The 22483-nt window shown below is 37.9% G+C and overlaps 1 protein-coding gene across 1 annotated transcript in view; it reads left to right on the top strand.

The window, feature by feature from the left end:
* LOC101845535 (TATA-binding protein-associated factor 172) overlaps window positions 1-18641 on the top strand; it is a 43160-nt gene extending 24519 nt beyond the window's left edge. The window contains exons 25-40 of the mRNA XM_013080525.2: window positions 1067-1268; window positions 2103-2251; window positions 2619-2771; window positions 3281-3418; window positions 4416-4567; window positions 7085-7162; window positions 7846-7909; window positions 8336-8543; window positions 9177-9307; window positions 10289-10411; window positions 11131-11279; window positions 11732-11917; window positions 13077-13154; window positions 13728-13857; window positions 14602-14693; window positions 15856-18641. Of these exons, the coding sequence (XP_012935979.1) occupies window positions 1067-1268; window positions 2103-2251; window positions 2619-2771; window positions 3281-3418; window positions 4416-4567; window positions 7085-7162; window positions 7846-7909; window positions 8336-8543; window positions 9177-9307; window positions 10289-10411; window positions 11131-11279; window positions 11732-11917; window positions 13077-13154; window positions 13728-13857; window positions 14602-14693; window positions 15856-16153 (2331 nt within the window). The 3' untranslated portion in view covers window positions 16154-18641. The remainder of the gene's footprint in view (window positions 1-1066; window positions 1269-2102; window positions 2252-2618; window positions 2772-3280; window positions 3419-4415; window positions 4568-7084; window positions 7163-7845; window positions 7910-8335; window positions 8544-9176; window positions 9308-10288; window positions 10412-11130; window positions 11280-11731; window positions 11918-13076; window positions 13155-13727; window positions 13858-14601; window positions 14694-15855) is intronic.
* Window positions 18642-22483: the final 3842 nt, after the last annotated feature.

Below are 22483 nucleotides of genomic sequence, written 5' to 3'. Positions count from 1 at the left end.
TTGTCACTCTCTTGTGAACTGCTATTTCTGGGGTGCCTTGATAGTCGAAGCAGACTTTGTGCTGTTGAGGCTAGAGAGGTGAGCAGAGTAAGCCTCATTCCCCGTTTGGACTTCTCTGTTGACATTCACCCCTTTGTGCTTATTTACCTTACGTAGTTGCGAGCGCCGTAAAACCTTACTAAGACTAAACTATAGAAAACAGAACATTTGATCTCTTTCGCAACTTTTCTTTTTGGTCATTTCAGTTTCGATTTTGCTAACCTTTAATCCTTTTGGACTGTGTGTTGTCTTTTTTTTCAGGTCAAATGCTAGACTTTCATTTTGCATTCTGATTGGACTTTAGTTTTTCCTGGCATAAGTGGCTGATAGTTTCCTTCTCTTTCTTTCTTATTCCACGTGATTGTCATTTTGTTGATGGAACATAAAAAAAAAAAAAAAGAAACCTTTAAAGGACTGAACCTATCTCATTATAATTTATTTATGCCAGAATGGCTAAGAGTTGGTGCTGCTACAATCCCAGTCTGTTTTTAAAATGTGAAATGTGACTTATTTTAATGGCTCAGCTTAAATCACCAGTGTGCAAGAAAGTGAAAGGAACAACTGTATAGATTGTCGGACAAATTTGGTAAGAAATGTCATTGGCTGCAATTGTGTGTGGGCTAGGAGTTGGACTGATGTCAACATTTTTTAAAAGAAAGTGACTTTGTGGTTTAGGAGTTGGAAAGGTACTCATTGAGAGGTCTTAGGTCATAATGTTGAGAAAGAGACTAAATCTTGGTCCACACTGTAAAAAAAAATCAACTATTGTTGTTATTTTTGTTAGTGGTTGGTGGGTGCTCTAGTATGGTTTGTTTCTTCTTTCCTATCAAATATCTATCGTTCTTATCTCTCCTTCTTATCTTTGTGTGTTACTTTCTAGCAGTGGTGACACCCCTAAAGTTTGGCACATATTTGACCTATCTATTCGTGTTGTCATGTCGCAAGTGCGGTAAAACTCTTACTAAAACTTAAAAAACCACTTAAGTAACTTTTTCTAATTGTTTTTGGGTTTTTTTTCCTCCTGCAGTTGTTGAGTCAGTTAGATAAGCTGAGTCTGTTGTTGTGCCACAATGCCACTGCTGTTCGACACATGACTTCCCGGGTTCTGGCTGCCCTCAGCCTGCGCAGCACTCTCCAAGTCATGCATTATGTGATAGAAAACGTTCTTCCTTTCCTCGGCGCTACCGATGACGAGAACAGGCGAGAGGGTGCCACCGAGGCTGTTGCCAGTATCCTTTGTTGTTGCTGGGGATTTTTTGTTTTTATTTTTGTTTTTGTTTTTTTTTTTCTTGTGTGAGGCTGGTTTTTTTTATATTGCTCTGATTGTATATACATACACTTACATGTTTTTTCACTGCTTTCGGTATGGTTTTTTATCCTGCTTTTAACAGACATGTCCCCATAAAAGATCTCAAATCCTAATGTAGATGGTTGGCGGGTGCTCTGGTGTGGTTCGGTCCTTTTTTCATATTAAACCTCTATTGTCCTTATATGTCTCTTTCTTTCTTGTATTTTTTACTCTCTTGTAACACCTCATATGTTTGGCACTTATATCACCTAATTGTGTTACAAAGGCCTTAAACTTTTATCAAAACAAATAATCCTATTGTCAATAAAATTTTGTTGGTTATTGCTTTAGTCGACATCATGCAAAAGTGTAGATTAACAGTTAGGTATGATTGTGTGATTTTACCTTTTATTACTGGGGAAACAGCCAAAATGGCAGTTATATTAGAATTTCTAATGATGTTTTAATAAAGGTGTAAAATCAATTGTTCTTTTCCAAATACACACAAACTGTGTGTATACATTCTTCTTCAAAGTTGTATGAACTCCAATCGTAACTAGCTTCCTTGTGTCTCAATCTACAATTTTGAAGGGATCTTGTGTAGATTTATAAGTCAAACCAGACAGATTTGGGCCATGTTGCTGGTTGGATTGCCTGGAATAGGTGGCTACTAATGGTTTTAATTCACCCTAATTCCCCCCCCCCCCCCCCCAAAAAAAAAAAAAAGAAGCCACTCTGAAGACCTGTGATGTATTTTCTTAACTGATGATCCCAGACATTTTGGATTCTCTGAGCATTGATTCCCTGCCCTATGTTGTGGTGCTGGTTATTCCTATACTGGGCCGCATGTCTGACCAGACGGAGGCTGTGCGGCTTATGGCCACTCACTGTTTCGCCACCCTGGTCCGACTCATGCCACTGGAGGTTAGTCTACACTCTTCGCGTTGTTGTTGTTGTTGTTGTTGTTGTTGTTGGTGGTAGTGCTGCTGGTGCTGCTGCTGCTGTTGTTAATGTTGCTGCTGCTGGTGCTGCTGTTGTTGTTGTTGCTGCTGTTATTGTTGTTGTTGTTGGTTGTGGTGATGGTGCCACTGCTGCTGTAATTGTTGTTGTTGTTATTATTGTTGTTGTTGCTGCTGCTGTTGTTGATGTTATTGTTGTTGTTGCTGTTGTTATTATTGTTGTTGTGGTTGTACAGTTTTGGTCATACCTTAAGTGTCTTTTGAGTTTGGCCCCACCCTGAGTGATTGAGTATGACACCTCTGGTTTATATAATAATAATGTTACGTTGCAGGCTGGCATACCAGACCCACCTGCCACGGAGAGCTGGCTGTCTGAGCGCAAGGCGAGAGAACGGAAATTCCTGGAGCAGCTGTTTGACATGTCGAAGCTGGACAGCTACAAGATCACTGTGCCAGTCAATGCTGAGCTCCGCAAATACCAACAGGTGTGTGCATAACTTAATGGTTCTTGTTTTGGATGATTTTTCGAATTATATATAAAATGTGCAAATTTGGTTTTGGATGATTTTTCGAATTATTGATTAAATGTATTAAATGTATATATTGTCATATTAATAATGAGACTGAGATTTTTACAGTGAAATTTATAACCTTTTAATCTGATCATTGATCAAAACCAAGGCGTGCTGTGAATGCACCCAATTTGTGTTTAACGCCTCTATCATCAGTGTCACGTTATTTAAGAGGAGGGACCTCCAAGTTTAATGTCCAACTCTGAAAGGATCGAGCCAAATAGGAAATTTATGTGAAGTGCCTTTCCCAAAGATACAACGTAAGACCGATATGAGGCTTGAACCCCCGAACTCGCAATGTCACGATTAAGCATCTGGTAGCTAAACCACTAGTCTACCGACGTCACTTGTTTGTCTCTTGCTTTATTTATTATAACACCTTTCCTTCCGTCTCAAGCAATACACGACATGTACAATTCCAGGATGGTGTGAACTGGCTTGGCTTCTTGAACAAGTACAAACTGCACGGCATTCTCTGTGACGACATGGGCCTGGGAAAGACCCTGCAGTCCATCTGTGTCCTGGCCACTGATCATCTAGAGCGAGCTGACAGACACAAGGTTAGTGGGTGGTTGTTGGGTGCTCTGGTGTGGTTCTTCTCCCTCTTTCCTATTAAACATCTATCGTCCTTATCTCCCCTTCTTCTTTTTTATGTTTGTTACTCTCTTGTGACACCTCTAATCTTGTGGCGCTCATATGACCTTATGCAGTTGCGAGCGCTGTAAAACCTCTACTAAAACTAAAACTAAATCTATCGTCCTTATCTCTCCGTCTTCTTTCATTTGTATGTAACTATCTAGTAACGCCTCTAATTTTTCAGCACTTATGAGACATCATTGTTGCAAATGCTGTAAAACTCTTACTAAAACTAAACTAAAAGACACAAGGTTAGGGATATGTATCCCCTTTGTGTGTGTAGCTGTTTATTACTATACTTATTACAATATATGTCACAATGTGGTGGAATGAGACACTCATCAATTTTCGCGCATGTGGTGCTGTTGGTATCATTTTAAAGTTTGTTCATTTGTCTTGCTTTTGATGAAAAAAATTGTCCTTCTATCTTGAGTAGAAGTCGAGATATTTGCAATAAACAAGTGGCTATTCTCCAGCGTTGCACCGGTCAATAAATCAATGGCTATTCTCAGGCATTACGTATAGTTGGACAAGCTGCTTCCTTGATTATGGGTGGACAATTTCGATTATACAAAAATACAACTGTTCTTCGTAGAATGGTTGTGATGAGAGAATCATAACATGACAAGATGGATGAAATGCTCTTACATATTTGAGGCGTGCTTACTAAATGAGTTACTTCTCGCAATCCACGAATGAAGATATCAGCTGAAAATTTGACATCAAGTTCAAAATTGTAGATTTTTGGTTGATGCTACTTTCTGCCTGTTTAACGTGTCTTTTATTCTTTAACACTCATAAACTGTACAAACTCCTCCTATAAATTTGACATAATTAAATATCTATTTCCATTAGGTTAAAACCGGAGAAGTAACACATTTTGTTCAGCGTGCCTCACATTTTCATGATGTCTCCCTTCAGGAATCCCAGGACCCCGACTGCAAGCCCCTTCCGTCCATCGTTGTCTGTCCCCCGACCCTGGTGGGTCACTGGGTGTATGAGGTGAACAAGTTCATTGACCTGACCTATCTCAGCCCGTTCATGTATGTCGGCCCTCCTGCTGAGCGGCTAAGGTGCGTGCCATTCTGTCTAGTTTTAATAAGGTTTTACGGCGCTCGCAACTGCATTAGGTCATATGAATGTCAAGAGGTGGATGTCAACGGAGAAGTCCAAGTGGGTGGTTAGCGGGTGCTCTGGTGTGGTTTGCTCCTTCTTTCCTATCAAACATCTATCGTCTTTATCTCCCCTCCTTCTTTTTTATGTTTGTTACTCTCTTGTAACACCTCTAATCTTCTGGCGCTCATATGACCTTATGCAGTTGCGAGCGCCGTAAAACCTCTACTAAAACTAAAACAAAGAAGTCCAAACGGGGAATGAGGCTGACAAAATAATTGAATTATAGTAGCAATGCCTGCTTTTAAACATTGCCGTCAATGGAAATATTATGTTGTGTAGATCTTGGTGAAGAAATCAAACAAGACAAAATGTTGGTGGAAAAATAAATGTTATGGTTTGTAGGTAATCTCTTCAAACAGGCTCCCAAATGCCATTTTCAACCCTCTAAAAGCACTAAATTTCAATTTCCCCCAGACCCAAGACAGAATTTTCCTTACTTTTCAGCTTCAGCTGGTGGAAGCACTGTATGTATTTCATTTTTTTTTTTTTTTTTTAAATTTGCCTTATCGGCCATGTCATGTGAGGTGTCAGTGGAAAATCAGTCTGATATATCTAGTCCTGGAAGTGAGCTATCTCCGAATAAAGTAAAGCAATTGGATTTTTCAATGGAAAATGAGTTCTGTGTATTTTAAAGTTTTAAACTTCAACGTTTTATCTACACTTCTGAAAATTAAATAATTCAAAAGCTAATAGAAATGTTTGGGTATTTTTAATAACCCTTTTTGAAGAAAGTGAAAAGTCCCATCTTCAGATTTCTCGGAAATGGGTGCCAGGGGGATGATTAATTTAAAAAGCTTACATCTCAGCTTCTAATCAACACATTTGAAATCAGTAAAGGCCTATTTACTCAGGAGGTAATGTTTATTTATGAAGATGTAATAAGTCCATATAGCTAGTTTCGCAACATGTGACTGATTTTACTCATGCATGGCACCTCACATTTGTAATAATACTGAATACTCTAAGGCAGTGCTTTTTGAGTCTTTTTGTTTGTTTGTTTTTTGTTGTAGGGAAAATATGTATCTTCAATGTTAGGTACCAGGTGACCCAAAAAAACCTTTACCCTCAGAGACACCCATAAAAACGGTTGTACTAGAGATAGAAACACAAGATTTCACAGACGTATTTGGTCACCATCCGCATTTATAGAGACAAATTATAAATAAAAACTCCAAGTTTGAAGAAAGTTTAAGCAAATGCTCCATGTAACCTCCGTTTCGGGCAATACACGCTCTGAGGCGCTTGGCGAAATTGTCTACGACATTTTCTATTTGCTGAACCTTTGATGTACCCGGATCTTGTACGGTTTCAACTTCAGATCGTACTTCAAGATGGGCCGAACAGATTCTCTAACAATAGTTAATTCAAGACTGTGACGACGAACTGGCTTTTTAGGTCCTTCCCTCCATCCCCACTGTCACATTCTCAGGAGTGCGCACTTGCTCCAGTCTCCCTCTGTGGGTGACCTTAGTTTTTGATCTCTTGTTTTTATTTTCAACAGTCATGTGACTTGAAGTCAGCCACCCTCTTTAGTATTGTTACTTAACTTGGTATTTTTTTTACAGTCTTTGGTGTTAGTTTTAAACCGTTTACATAGGAGATTCTGTGTCTGCATTGGGGACTTTGTATCGGAAAATGTTTCAAGTCATAAAAGTATTTTGTACTACTGTGAACTGTATCTTTGGACTAGCCATGGCTGCTTCAAGGTACTGTTGTTTCTGTTACATGTTTCTCCTTCCGGATGGTTCAGCTTGCTTCCTGTCAATTTTTGTGCGAATTGTGTACTTGGGTGGAGAGTTATAAGCTTTCCCGCGGGTAAAGGTTTTTTTTATGGGTCAGTAGGTACTTAATTGCCTGTATACACTAGTTGAACTTAGTAATACCAAAGATTGTAAATAACAAGATGGGCCACTCAGCCAAAAAAGTGTCCGCAGGAAGTATGCTCTTTGCTTCAGATGGCGCTGCAGTCTGTTTTGAAGCTCTCTTTCGTTTTTCCAGAAGAAGAATAGGAATAGCACCTCCTTGCGTGCGCAGATCGACTGCTGTTCATCAGCAGTTCGGGTACGTTCAGTGCGGAGTTTTAGGTTTTTTTATATTTTAATGACCTCTCGCCCTTCATTCTAAAGTCAAATTAAACGAAGAATACCATCTCCTTTTCCTCCGGAAGAGGTTTTTTGTCAGCGTAACCATTTTTAAAAAGAGTTCTTCCGAAATTTATCCCAAAATTTGCTAGTTTTACTTTGATTTTTAAAAACTCAAGTAGGGTAACTCTGTTCGCAAAGAGGGCGCCACCAAATTTTGAGGACACTTTTTTAATTGGCTCAAAGAGAGAAGTGGCCCATCTTGTCTTGTACTATCTTTGGTAATACCCATGTGTCAACTCCAGCAAAACAGAGCGTTCTCAATATTTTCAGATTGCAGAAACAAGTGCCCCAACACAACCTCATTGTGGCGTCCTATGACGTAGTGAGGAATGATATTGACTTCTTCAGGTGACTCTTTCTGTTTCTGTTTTAGTTTTAGTGAGAGTTTTATGACACTTGCAACACAATTAGATTGTATAAGTACCGGTTGTTTCTGTATAAATATGCAAACATGGGTGTGTTTGTGAGAGTGTTTGTGTGTGTTTGTGTATGTATCTGTGTGTTTGTGTGTGTGCCTCTTTTTGAGCTGCCTCTCATTATGTGTGTGTGTGTCTGTGTGCGTACGTGCATGCGTGCGTGTGTGTATGTGTGTGTGTGTCTACATCGGTTAAGCTGTCTCTAATCAGTCCTAAGTCAGATTTCAAGTACAGTCAAAATTGTTCAAGATGGCCGCCCATTATTAAGAAGAAAAGTGGTGGTCTTAGACAGGTTGCGTCTTGGACCGTGTCGTTGTAATGTGAAAAAATGCAAGGAGGAAAGAGGTCATTTGTACAATTGATTGTCGTGGATAGGTGGCTGATAGAGCAGGCTGTCTTTTTGTACCTATTGGGGGCTTTTTTTTTCTTCTTTTTTTTTAGAACTAGGCTCATTTTGCCAAAATGAAATGTATTCAGAAAGAGAAATACTTAAAAATTATGTTACTTTGTTGAAGATTTCCCACTTTAATTTTTGTTTTGTTTTTAAGGAAATTGCTTTTTATTCTTTTATTTACTTTATTTTATTCAAAAAAATTGTTTTTTAATATTTCACAGTTCTGTACGCTGGAATTACTGCATTCTGGATGAAGGTCACATAATAAGGAATGGTAAAACAAAGGTACCTAGGAATTCTTTAACATAATAATGTATGTTTCAAAGTTTTCCTTTTTTTTTCCCGTAAAAAGTTTGTGGGATTGTTTGTTTCGTTATGATTCTGAACTGCGATGGTTGTTAATATATGTCCTGTTCGTTACTTTCCTAATCTAAAATGTATACCGTTTATTGTTGTATCATGAATCCCTTACTGACATGTATTTGGGGTCAGGATGATGTATAACGGATTGGAAGATGAAAATGGAATTTTGTGGGTCACTGATTGTCATAAAAGAAATGCACAGGATTTTTAAATTTAAAAAAAATTTTTTTTTTTTTTGGGGGGGGGGTTGTTTTCATACTTTATGAACGAAAGAGTTTCATTTACAATGAGCATGCTTCTTCCTTGCCTCTTTGAATCCAATTTATACATGGTATCCTTTTTCTGCAGCTGGCCAAAGCTACAAAGCGGCTGATCTGTAACCACCGCCTGATATTGTCTGGCACCCCTATACAGAATAATGTGCTGGACCTGTGGTCTCTTTTTGACTTCCTCATGCCTGGATTTTTAGGCACAGAGAAGCAATTCCAGGCCAAGTATGGCAAGCCCATTTTGCAGAGTAGGGATGCCAAGAGCACTACCAAAGAGCAGGAAGCAGGTGAGATTAAAAAATTTATTTTTATTGTTTCAGGTACTAATACTTCTCTGCGGTAAACTGACAAAACGTTTTTTTTTAATTCACTGCAGTTTTGAAATGAAGAGGGGTTTTTTTGGTCAGCGTAGCCATCTAGAACAGGCCTTTATTCAAAATTTTGATTCAATTTAAAAACTACTCCTGTTTCACTTTGATTTTTTCACACAAGTAGGGTAACTGAACAGACTTTCGATTCAACAAATACAATAATTTGGCGCCAAAAACAGAAAAAAAGGCGTTTTGCCAGCTTTCGGCAGATTTCTGATGCTTTTTAAAAAAAGTTTCAGTGTAATATACAGCTTCTTTCCATAGTACTCTCTGACGACAAGAATAGAGGGTGTGGACAGGTGCCTGAGTTCAGTCTGTTTCATCTTCCTTTTTACGGTGTTGCTGTTTTCTCAAATCCTGATCCTCGCCAAGTGTGTCATGATAAGCTGCAGGTAATTACAACTTAACAACAAAGGAAGCAATTAGAATGAAAATGACGTGAGTCTTTAAAACTTCCCCTGAAGTTCAGGATTGTTAAATGACATTAAAAATAGTCGTCTTGGGTTGTGTTTGTTGAGTGGTTTATTTTATACGTGTTTTATTCTGCAGGAGCTCTTGCAATGGAGTCGCTGCATCGTCAAGTTCTGCCTTTCATTCTCCGCCGGCTGAAAGAAGATGTGTTGCAGGACCTGCCCCCGAAGATCATGCAGGATTACTACTGTGACTTGAGTCCATTGCAGGCATGTCCAGACATTTGATGCTTTCCATTGTTACACTCTGACTGTGTGGCTTGGAATAAATAAATATATAAATAAATAAACAAATAATTGAAGAAATAAACAAATAAATAAATAAGTAAATTTAATGAATGAATGGTGAATAAATAAGTAAATAGTAAATAAATAAATGAATGAATAAATAAATAAACCTACTTTCACTTTTTTCTTTCCTTTCCTATTAATTTGATTACTCACTGTACCATTTTTTTAAACTGCACACCTTTGAAGGTTTGCCAAAAGCATACATCTGGGTATATTACATAATCTAAAAGTGTGAGCTGAGCTGTTGATGCAGTAGTTACCGACATGGTAGGATGTGGGTGAATAGAAATTTCTTATCAGGTTTGCTGTTGACTTAATTCAAAAGCAAGGATATTTTTATTGCACCCATTAACAAATAAAACCCAGGTGACTTATTGGTCCTGATCTGTGGAGAGTTACTCTGAGTGGTGTCGGTGGCCCTGTGGTTGGGCTACCGGATCCATAATTATGAGATTGCCGGTCTGGGGGTTCGAGCGTCAGCTCAGTCCGATGTTTTGTCCTTGAGAAAGGCGCTCTACACAAATTTCCCTCTTGGCTCTGTCGTTTAGGCGATGGATGTTAACTCGAAGATTCCGCCTTTTAAATAACTTAATAGTGTTGGTAGGGGCATTAAATTTATACCGTTTCACCATTTTCAGAGTTACTCTGCTCTGAATGTGTTTTGTGTTAAATGTCTTGCCAACATGTTATTGAAAAATGTCAAAAACAATTTTTTTTTGGGTATGTGAGAGGAACTTTGTTGAAGGATAAACTGCATAGATTTTCTTGTTTTGATAAGGTTTTTATTAACAGAGATAAATATTAGAGAAAGTTTTGTTACAGTAAATCTTTTTTCTGATATTATTCACACCCAGTTCCTTCTTTTGACAATAAGAAACAAATAATGTCATGACCTTTCAGGTTGAGTTATACGAAGACTTTGCAAAATCGCGGGCCAAGCGAAACGTAGACGAGACTGTGAGTGGTGGAGATGAAGGAAAGGAAAAGAAAGCATCCAACCAGGGCACCACACACATATTCCAAGTAAGTCGTAGCCGTGCACAAATACCGTCGAAATTGTCCAAGACAGCCAGCCACCCACTGTCGAGGAGAAAAGTGGTTGTGTTATACCCAGTGCCCATTAGCACGATCAATTCGGTTCGGTTCAGTAGGCGGGGCTAGCCAGATTGAGGGTGAAAAGCGAACATCGTGGCATAAACCAAACGAAGTCGACGGTGACCTTCAAAAACAATCGCTTTTGGTTTCAAGGCCGCAAGTCGGGTGATGGGTTTGTGTGAAAGTACATTCCCTCTGTGGGCTCTGGGTATTAGGAAAAAACGTAAGAGGAGAAATGAGAAGTTGTTTGGACAGATAATTGTCTTGTGGCAGTTGGAGAAAATTAGTTTGATGTAGAATGTTTCACTCACTACTGAATTCTAAATGTGGTCTCTTAGTGGAACACCAAGTTTACAAATTTCAATGTTTTTTTGTGGTGAAACATATACCATTCACATTATGTTCTCATAGCAGTTATCAGGTGTTATGTTCACTTATGTAGCTTCCATGAGTTTGCATATATTGCTTTAATGGTGGGCTTTATTTCTGATTTTTTTATTCAAATAAAGAGTAAAAAACAGTACATGTGACGAAGCCATTTTACATTTAATTCTGTGGGTTTGACATCTGCATACGAATTGTTTAGATTTTGATTCTTTGTACAGTACTTTGAGATGGGCATGATTTATTATTGCTTTTTTATCCAGGCTCTTCAGTACCTGAGAAAGGTGTGCAATCATCCGGCTCTGGTGTTGAATCAATCCCATCCAAAGTACAAAGAAACTGTTGCAAGTTTACAGCAACAAAACAGCAACCTTCATGACTTGACTCACGCACCAAAGCTGAATGCTTTGAGGTAAGCACTTCACTATTTCAAAGAGATTTGTGTTGATCCAGTGTTGTTGTTGTTGTATCGATCCAGAAAGAGATTTAATGGTATTGATATTTTGGTCCAGTCATATGTGTGATGGTAAAAAATGAATGCTGTTTTACGGAATCATATGTCTGGAATACACAGAATCTCTGCTCTTAAGTATATCTTTAACTCTTTATCTCCAGAGGGGATTTTTTTCTAAACTAAGCCAATGCCATCTTTTGTTACGTAACCTAAAAGTCTCTTTACACTGAAATCTACACAGCAATGTATTTTCAATGGGGCATAAAAGGTGTTGAGCCAAAAATGTAAGATTTTTAGAAAAATTGCAAAACTGGAAGGGAAAAAAATTACAGTTTCTTTGATTTCATTATTTTGACGAGCGCCTGATTTCACCACGATACCTCACAATTGATTTTACAACATCTTTCCAGGCAACTGCTGAACGACTGTGGCATTGGTGTGGCGGGCAGCGTACCTGGAGGCGGCGGCATTAGCAGCAGCAGCAGCAGCGGTCCCTCAGGGGGTGTGGACAGTGTGCCAGTGGTCAACCAGCACCGGGTGCTTCTTTTCTGCCAGCTCAAGAGCATGCTGGACATTGTTGAGAAAGATCTGCTCAGGTGAGTCGCGACCCCAGTGTTTTCTTGTCATACGAGGGGCATACCAAAAGTTTTTTATCTGACCATGAAGGAATAAAGATAGAAAGCTGATATTTTGGGTGAAAGCCAACAATCATCTTCCCAGAATGTTTTTAACTTTTGGGGAATTTCAGATTACTGGTTTTTACCACAAGCGTACTGTAAGTGAATGGGGTATGTTGTTCTCCAGTTTCAAAATAAAAATGGAGAAACTTGAGCGCAGGGCTGTAATGGAGTATTTGTTCTTGCAAGGCATCCAAATACAGGATATTTTTACGGTGATGCATGCCGTATATGGACCTGATTGCCCATGCTATGCTGTGATATAATTAATAGTGATGATGAGGTCAAAGGAGCGGTAGAGAGATGGTTTTCTGACAAAGAGAAGGTACTCTATTCTCAAGGTCTTTTCAAGGTCATACACAGGTGGCAAACATGTATAACTCTGGGGGACAACTACATAAAAAAAAGACTAAGCTCAGTACCAAATTTCAGCTTTTTACCTTTATTCCTTCATGGTCAGGTAGAAAACTTTTGGTATGCCCTTCGTATATCCACTTTTAATAACAGAGAAAACAGTTCAGTATCAAAGAGAGAGCTTAAGAAGATGTCGCATTTTCATTGTTGAAAAAAGTGGAGATACGACAAGAAAGCACTGAGGTCGCGGAGTGACAGAGCTGTGCTGTTCTCACCTTTTCCATCTCATTTAATGTTATTTGCTCACTTACTTATTCTATTCTTGTAGCGTGGGGTACTCAAAGGAGAGAGAGAGCAGTCGACGGCACCCTTGATCGTCCCTGGCCACTCCCTCTAACCTTGACCTATCCGGTCCTTGGGTGATTGCCTCAACGCGGATCGTATTTTTTATACTGCTGTTTGGTCTACATCTTCTTCTTCTATTTCCAATTGGTCTCCTGTATTTCATGTTAGGGGATGTTTCTTTTTCATCTGTTTATTCGATCCAAATAATTATGTTGTCTTTTGGGGCTTTATCTAAACAAGTTTTCTTCATTTTCATGTTCACATCTTTATTCTCGGTATTCATTAGAAATAGAAATAATTTTATTTATTTTTAAAAATTTATTTTTTTACGAGTAGGTTAATTACTTAGTGTATTTTCTTTTTCTCCTTGAAATTTCAGGACACGAATGCCAAGTGTGACTTTTTTGCGCTTGGACGGCAGTGTTCCGGCTGGTTCAAGACATGACATAGTTCGCAGGTAAATATCGTCAAAATTGTGAGAGAGTGTAGTATTGATGTCAGAAAAGAAAAAAATAGTATTAGAATCCTCCTCACACAGATTTGACTTTGAAAACAAAAACACAGGAAATGTAAACTGTCGGGCTCAAGACAAATCTGTAACCTAACAAAATTTATGAGGTGTCTATTAAAAAACCCAAGGACCCATTTACAGGACAATAACTCAGTCATCTTTGGACCAATTTCAACTAATCTAGGAACAAAATAAAGTTCAATCAAGGGAACATTACATTTATCGATACAAAGAAAATCGGCGCTCATATGACCTTATGCAGTTGCGAGCACCGTAAAACCTCTACTAAAACCAAAAAGAAAATTTTTTAAATCAATAATCCTGTTCACAAGAAATATCAAGTTTTCAAAATTTCAACCTAAATGTAACATTGTTCACCTGAAGGATATGGCACTGCTGCAAAACAACCCCCCCCCCCCCCCTAAATCCCATATCAAAACGAGGAATGAGTTCTGTGTGTATCTTGTACGATACAACTTACTGCCTCTCAGATCTGTCTTACTGCGATGTGCTCCACAGATTCAACAGTGACCCATCCATTGACATTTTGCTGCTCACCACGCATGTGGGAGGCCTAGGTTTGAACCTCACTGGAGCTGACACAGTTATATTTGTGGAACATGACTGGAATCCCATGAAAGATTTGCAGGTGAGGTGTCCTGAACCCTGGGTGTCTCTGCTTACACATCTGACAGGCGGCAGTTTTTGGGTTGTTTTTTTTTAAAGATTTGGAACCAGGGGGTATAAGCTTTCATTCTCCATTTCAGGATGATCATCATCATCATTACCTTTCTGTATGCAGTAAACTGATCTCTAAATGGGTAGTTGGTGGGTGCTCTAGTGTAGTTTGATCTTTTTTTTCTGATCAAACATCTGTTGTTCTTATCTCTCCTTTTTTTGTGTGTGTTTGTTACTGTCTTGTAGCACTTCTAATCTTCAGCACATATATATGACCTAATTGTGTTGCAAGTAGCTTAAAAATCTTATTAAGACATATTCTTAAATTCCAACATTTCTGATAAAAACGGGTTGACTATCTGTGTGTGTGTGTGCCTGAAGGAAGGAAGGTCCCACTAGTCTGAAATTTTGGATATTAAAGTAAGGACATATTCTTGCAGCAAACTTGATGCTGAACGTGCTGATTTGTAAAAAAATTTCAGATGTCTCAAGAGTAGTTTTAAAGATATGCGCCATTTTGTGACGTAGGTTTTAAAGAAACTGAACAAGGGGCAAAAACTTTACCTTTGATTTTCTCAAAACGGTATATTTCGGGATAGCCCCCTTGTGCTTAAAAGCTACCAAATAGCTTTGCCGACAACTTGGACCTTTCTCTGGGCTTGCTCACATATTGCCTTAAGATTTTTTTGTTATTCTTATTGACATTTCTTCACAGGCCATGGACAGAGCTCACAGAATCGGACAGAAGAAAGTTGTAAATGTGTACAGACTGATCACAAGAGGAACTCTGGAAGAGAAGATAATGGGGTGAGTTCACTTTCTGAAGACTGATGTGTGGATGGTTGGCAGGTGCTGTGGTGTGGTTTGCTCTTCAAGGGATGCCGTTTTTCCGTTGTTTTGGGCATCGTTCGTTCTTATTGTTGAACTGATGTGATGTTTTGTTGCATTTATTACTTCTTCTCAAGCTAAATTTTGTCTCCCAAAAAATATTCAGTTATTTTTACAAAAGTCCAGTGGCATCCGTAGCTCCTTCTTTCCTATCAAACATCTATCAACCTTATCTCTCCTCCTCGTTTTTTTGTGTTTGTTACTCTACAGTAACACCTCTAATCTTCAGCACTTATACCACCATATTGTGTTGAAAGTGCCGTAAAACTCTTTCAAAAATATATATAAATAATGATATTAAATTATGTGTCTTGGCTGAACACTGTGAAATTGAATTTAGTTTTCAGAAAATGGATGATTGATGCCTTTCTGTCTAGATCTGTAGTCCATTCAGAGTTATTGGTTTCATATTAAAGCGTGTTCACTTATCTTGCTTTTGATGAAAAAATGTCTGTCTATCTTAAATACAAGTTGAGGTATTTGCATTTGAAGGAAGTGGAGGTCGCCTGGTGTCAGCGGTTAAATCATTGGAAAAAATGTCTGCCTACGTTTGGTGAATCCCAAAACTTAATTGTCTATTGTCTATGGAAAAGTCTACAAATTTACATTTTTTGTGCCTTTGACCAACTTTTTCCAGTAAAATCCACACAGAATTTAGAATTTTATTTTTAACCTCTTCACTGCTGTGTTGATGTATGCATATTTTTATGTTCTCCGAAATGGTCCACTACTATTATTTTTCAACTATTGGCATATAGAAGAAAGTTTTGGAGACGTCACTAGCACTTCTGCTGTCGCTTATTCTTATAAGGGGGAAAGTGCTACTGTGGCTTTGTATAGATCTCTCTTGAATAATAATTATCTATTATTCTTGTCTGTACAAACACATGTAGACATCGCAGCAGTGAAGGGGTTAAATTCACATAAAAGGTGATGAGCCCAAAAAAATTTTTCATGCTACTAAAAATAACCCAAGGGCGGACAATTATTGGTTTTACTATTTTGTTGAGCTTCTGGTTTCACCGGGATGACACACAATTATTTGTATTGAAAACGTAATATTTGATATCATTCTTCACAGACTCCAGAAGTTTAAGATGGCTGTTGCCAACACGGTGATCACTCAGGAGAACTCGAGCCTGCAGACAATGGGTACAGATCAACTGCTGGACCTCTTTGTCCTGGACGACAGCAAGCCAGGCTCGGGGGCCTTCGGTGACTCGGGAGCAGACGCGAAGGACAAGCGGAAAGACAACAAATCTGGGAGGAAAGAGAATATCCGCACCATTCTGGACGGTCTAGAGGAGCTCTGGGATGAATCTCTGTACGAAAATGAGTACAACATGGAGACCTTCATGAAGTCTCTAGGAAATGTTTAGGTGCATTAACAGGTGCACGCTCTCGTACGAACTCTTCTGCTTTCAACTAAAAGGAGTCTTTGTTGAAAGGTTTGGGGTTTTTAGCTCAGCTGTTTCAACCTATTTTTTATTCAGTCCAAATCTGTTCATGGAAAAAAATTATCCACTGTTGTGCTAAATGCATGATACTCTTTTTGACTCAGCAATGTTATGTGAGTTTGATCACTGGGTGTGTTCAGTTTAATGGTTTCCCCGTCATTGTGCGTGCACTCTTTAAAATTGTCAAAACTTAGGTCCTGTTACCTGTTGCTGAAATGTCCCATCATCATCAATGGTTCATTCATTTTACTTGGAATGATGTGTGAGTAAAGATGTAAGTGTCTCAGAGTACTCTTGATGTGGTGTTTCAAGAAGCGACCACTCTTGAATAATAGTTTAAAACGTGGGTTTGAACAGCTGCTTTCGGTGCAGAATTACCATTTTGTGCCACTTCTCTGCTTTCTTTTTTTTGTCGTTGTTGTTTTTTGTTTTGTTTTGCTTTTTGTTGTTATTTGGCCAGCTTGAGCAATCCCCCACCGACAAGTTATCTGTCTTATTTTGAGTTAAGATATTAAATTTGTCCTACGTTATTTTGGGTTTATTTGTGTCACATATATATATATATACATATAATTTACCAATTCGGTATAATGTGTGTAATATCACTTGTTTGTTCATCCAGTTTACATGAAGACAATATAATTCTATGCAGCTTTGACTTCATCTTGTTAAACTTTGATCTCAAAATTCCCAAAAGATATCCTCTGGTAGGACTCAATTTATATTGGTCGTTTGATTGAATGTCAAGAACCATGTTTATTGTGTGTGTCTGTATGCGTGTGTGAGTGTGTGTGTGTGTGTGTATGTGTGTCTGTGAGGGCAACGTGTAATACTAGTATATAGATGCTGCCTGCTCTGGATGTGAGTTCAGTTGTGAAAAGGAGAATATTTGGATATTTTAGAACTTTTTATCTGATGTCAGTGTACATTGTCTGCGAGATTTTTCAGCTGTTTTACTGTAGTCTAGAGAGCTTCAATGTTGAAACTTTGCTTTTTATCTCTCCAGTGTTTCAATGAAATGTTCCTTTTTTTTAATTGCCTTGAACATTACTGACATGAAATTTAATTTGTTTTCATTGGCTTATTCTTATATATTATAGCTCTCAGGTGAATCCAAATATATGGGCATGAACTTTCTGTAGTGCGTGTGCTCCTCAAGAACAATGGTTTACGTTCTCAAAGATTTCAATAGTTTTGTTTTACACAATCTCCTTGCATCACTTCCCAGTCCTTTGGTGTCCCTAGACTTGTAAGTACAGTTGAGATGATTCAACACAGCCACCCATTGTCAAGGAGAAAAGTGTTTGTCTTAGGCAGGGGGATATCTTGGGCAGTGTCCTTATAATATTTTAAAAAGCAAGCAGGAAAGGAGGAAGTGGTCGTTTGTACACGTGATTTATTTATACAGGGGCATTAGAGCAGGTTTGACTGTTCAAACGTAGTTAATAATTTGCCGTCTATTTGGGTCTTTGAGTTCTTTTCCTGTGACGTAGCGAGCTGAGACGGTGACAGTGAAATCAAGAGGCTGAGGACTTTCAATTAAACTACCGTGCTTTATACCGGGTGCAAATTGCAGAAGGATTCGTCAAATCTCCATTTGAAATTTGTGAAGGCTGCCAGGTTTTTCTTCATGAAGAGAAAAAAGGGTACCATTTTGGCACTCTTTGATTTGATCAGATCCTCCCAAATCAGACACGTTTGCTTTTCTTTGTCACTCTATGATACATTTGATGAAAACAAGCAATTGGAAGTGTACCATGCATTATGGACTTATATATTTTGTTTGTCCTCACAATGTGATAGGCTCTTATGGTATTCCTGTCCAATTTGATGAAGCTGAAAAGACATCACTTTGATATAGATCAACACCATCCCAAAGATGTATTAAACCATATCAATGAAACTTTCTGTAATAGGCACTGGGTATTAGATTGTTTGCCTCACTGGACTGTCTAGCCCAGTCTGACCTTCTTAAGTTCCTAAATTTTGATATCACCGGAGCAGGCTGTCAGTCTTGACCGGGTACTGTTTCTAATTGCAACTCTGCAAATGTTTTGGAAACAATGGCTATTTTGCAATGACCAATAGTGGCTGAACGGTGATAAAATGCTTTTGGAATGGAGAGGTTGCAGTTTAGATGTCTCTTTCACTGAGTAAGTGGGAAGTCCAGTACCAAATGGACAAGGAGACAGTTGCAGAGTGCTTTGGGAAACATTTGTGTAATGATATGCAGTGGAATCTGGCTGTAGTCAATTTATGGGCATGCAGAACTATTGCTATACATCATCATAAAGCTGGTTCATTTATCTATCTTTCAATGAACAAAATACCCATCTATCTTGAATAGAAGTCGATATATTTGCAACTGAAAGATGTGGTGATCACCTGCTTTCAGAGGTAACATTAGCGAGAAAATGACCGCCAAAGTTTAGTGACTTCTAAAGCTTGAGTGTCCTTATGAGCTGCAAATTTACATATCCTGGGCCTTTCATCAACGTTTATCAGTAAAATCCATACAAATGTGATTCTAAATGGATATTGAAGGTGTTGAGCTAAAAAAAAATTGAAAAAAAATTTACCTGCAGGCGGAAAACTGTTGGTTTCTTTGATTTCATTATTTTGACAAGTGACTGATTTCACCCTGGTGACATACATTTTGTTATGTCATATGGAAAGTCGTTTGAATATGTCCCAAGTTCTGCTAACATAGAAAGATATGTGAAGGGTGCTGACAAAATGAGTTACTTCTCGGATTCGAGACCTAATGAAATAGATGCGTTACGCTTATAGGTTAAGTTTTTACAATTTATAAGTATGAAATAATGAAAGACTTATCATACTTAAAAAGAATATGGCATCAATAGAAAATTATCTACAAATTTAACCTTGGTGTCGATTTTTGGTCAATATCTCCTTTTGTGGATTTCGAGAAGTAACTCATTTTGTCATCACGTCTCACATATACTGATATACTTCCTATTATGTACTAAAAGTTTCAAGGAGTAATTGGTATGTCTAGTACCCAATGGACAAATCAACAACTTCAAGGCTCATGAAGCAATATTGTTCTGTATTGTACAAGGAAAGCCTCAGGACTCTGTGAATACTTTGAGCATGATCAAAGTACAGGTCATCATCATCAATGCCTTTCACCCCTGGCTGGGTATAGGCCACATACAAGCTCTTTCCATTTATCTCTGTCCTGAGCCATCGTTCCAAGTGAGCTTCATTTCTCTCATGTCCCTTTCCACGCATCTCCTCCATGTTTCCCGTGGCCTACCCCTGCCTCGTGCTCCTTGTGGGATCCACTGCAGTGACTGTCTTGTGATGTTAAAGTACAGGTAAAGCTAACACAAAAAGATATGATTCCTTTCTGCTTTTTTTTTTTTCAAAGTTCCGAAAGTTGCTGTCCCCAAGGTGGTAAAGTACGAATGCTGTCGGCTTGGAGTCCAGTACTGACATGGACAGACGTGTTGTTTGTTACAGCATGATGTATTCTGTGTTATAATGCATAATTTTAGTTCATTCGATAAAAAAAAGGTTCAGCAAGTTTATTTTAGATGTTGGGTAATAATATACATGGCTTCATTCTTAGAATGATAGAAGTAGTTGTTTTAGTGGGGGGTTCATTTTATCGGATCCTCAAAAAGAAATGTTGGTGCAGGTTCAGAATTGTGAATTGGTGTAGATTCTTTTAGCAGATGAGAATATTTTCATAACTGTGTTCTGTTATGTAGCCGTCTTTCAAATCTCGCTGTGTGGTTATTTTCAGAAAAATGGAATCATGATATCAACCACATCTTTGTTTTCTAAAAATGAGAGTGAAGGAGGAAACTATTATATCATATTTTGCTTAGCCAAAGTGCTTGTGTTGTGGGTGACAAATTGTCCCCTTTCTTATCGACATGCCCATGTGACTCCACGAAGATAGGGATGAAATGGCATGCTCATCAAATTAAAATGTCCTTATTGAAATTCTGAATAAAAGCAACAACAAAAATAAAATAAAATGTATCTCCTTGTAAATAGAGTACTGTACTTTTCTTTCTTGTATTCATTGATAGTGTACACTGTTGTTTTTGACTAAGAAAGATGAATAAATAATTGGCATGATAAGTTGCAGTATGATGCTATCTTATTTGCTGTCATTTTGTTCATTTCCATTTCCTTTTCCCCCCTTCTATTCAGAAGACATTTTGAATTGACCAGTTGTCTTCCTTATCGTTCTGGCTTCCAGCTGAAAGAGAAACTTTATATACTATACTGTCCTTCTCTGCAGTGATATCTGTTAATTTTTTTCCAAACCTCAAGATGTGTTAATCTGTTATAAACTTTGTTACTTGGTTATATGCATATTGTCTCAGGCAAGCGCAATTTTGTTAGTTTGGATTTTTTGTTTTATTCTGTTTCATTTGTGGTCATATTGAAAAGGAATCTTCTCCACATTTCTGTTACTGTTCATGCCTGCATTCGTTTTGTTTCACTTTTCTCATATGAAGTCTACTCGATTTTGTTTTTTTGTCCCTGTAAAACATTTAATTATGTCGTTGAATAAATGTATTCTTGATTGAAAGTTGAATGTATCCGTTTATGTGTGATTTTTTGTTGTTTTGTTTTTTTCTCATTGTGAGTTTGTGAGTGTTTTGTAAAATTATTTTATTTAATTATTTCGAAAGCTACTTTTTGAGTTTTGTAGTTTGTGAGCTGAGTGTGTTATAACTTGAATGCTTTCTTAAATGTTTTCTTTTATTGTATTTTATGATTTGAAAATTGTATAATTGAACTTCTCAAAGGCAAAACTCACAGTACCCAAAGTTTTTTGTTGTTGTAAAACTGAGGAAATAGTAGAGATATGATGCAGGCAAACTCTGCACATATAGCAGCACAAAGATTTCTGATACCAAAGGAATGGGTTTTGATCAGTTTTACTGTACAGAAAACTAACTCAGTTATGTGTGGCTTGAAGCAGAAATTCCAGGAAGGAACATATTTGGTAACAAAATATTTACCTATTTTGGGTTTTTCCTTGGAGCTGTTCAGTTGTTTTTGTTTTGTTTTTTTGCGTTTTTTTCCTTTTTTTTTTCTTGTTGAGAAAAGCGTTGTAGGAAGCTAAATGGCTAAGAGAGCAATATTATGATTTGTTTTTGTTCATCTGTGCCCGTTCTCCGATATATGAAATAGACGAGGGGGTCACCAAACAATGGCCCACAGGCCCGATCCAGCCTATCGTGCCGGTTTGTCTGGCTCACTGCCAAACCATCATGTGAGGAAAAAAAACTTGGTAGATGAGATGTGCTCATAGTGTGTTTAGATTGGTCACCAAAATGATTTAAACAGTTCAATGAACACTACAGTGCAAACTAAACATGACTGTAACTTCTAGCTAATGAATCACACGCATAGAGAGGGAAAATTTGTTAAATTTTATTGCAGCTTCCTTGGTTATGAGTTTTTTAAGTTGAAGAAGTTTGCCTAAAGTATGGCGTCAGGTTTTGGAACAACTTACGTCTGTTAGAAAACGTTTTCAAAAGTGCATGTGAATTAAAGGAATACATTGAATGAGGCTGGCTGTTGAATGTTTGAAAGCAATCCTCTTGGTTGGATGAAGTTATCACAGAGTAAAATACTGATGATATCTTGAAAGCCAGATGCCAATTTTTCAAGTCTTATTATTTATTTTTTGGAGCTTGGTTTGTGAAATTCACATTTGGCACACGGGATGTGATATAACTATGTTGTAATTATAATACTTAATTTGATGATTTTTCGGTAAATGTGTTTGCTTTTTTGGCGTATTTTGTATTTTGTATAGGCCTGTTAATAAGCCAATACGTTGGTTGTCTTTATTTTTTTTATACATTCAACAAACTGTATGGAACAAGATATTAATCTGGCCCCTTTTCTGCATTTTGGCTGCTATCCAGCCCCCTTTGAAAATAGTTTGGTGACCACTGAATACACTGACACTTTATGGCAAAACTGACTTTCAAATGCCTCTCACAACTTTATTGAAAATGTGAGGCATCATGGTGAAATCAGGCGCTCGTCAAAATGATTAAATCAAAGAAATCGGCATTTTTTTTTCAAATTTTCTTTTTCTGGCTCAACACCTTTTACGTATATTTAAAAATATATTTTGGTGTGGACTTTACTGAAAAACATTGATTAAAGTCCCAAAAATGTAAATTTTCAGTTTCCAAGGACTCTCAGGTTATGAAAGTTTACAAACTTTGGCGGCCATTCTCTCGCTAG

This window comes from Aplysia californica, unplaced genomic scaffold (genome assembly GCF_000002075.1).
Source record: "Aplysia californica isolate F4 #8 unplaced genomic scaffold, AplCal3.0 scaffold00090, whole genome shotgun sequence".
Classification (NCBI taxonomy): Eukaryota; Metazoa; Mollusca; class Gastropoda; order Aplysiida; family Aplysiidae; genus Aplysia; species Aplysia californica.
This window is presented reverse-complemented; position numbering and strand designations above follow the sequence as displayed.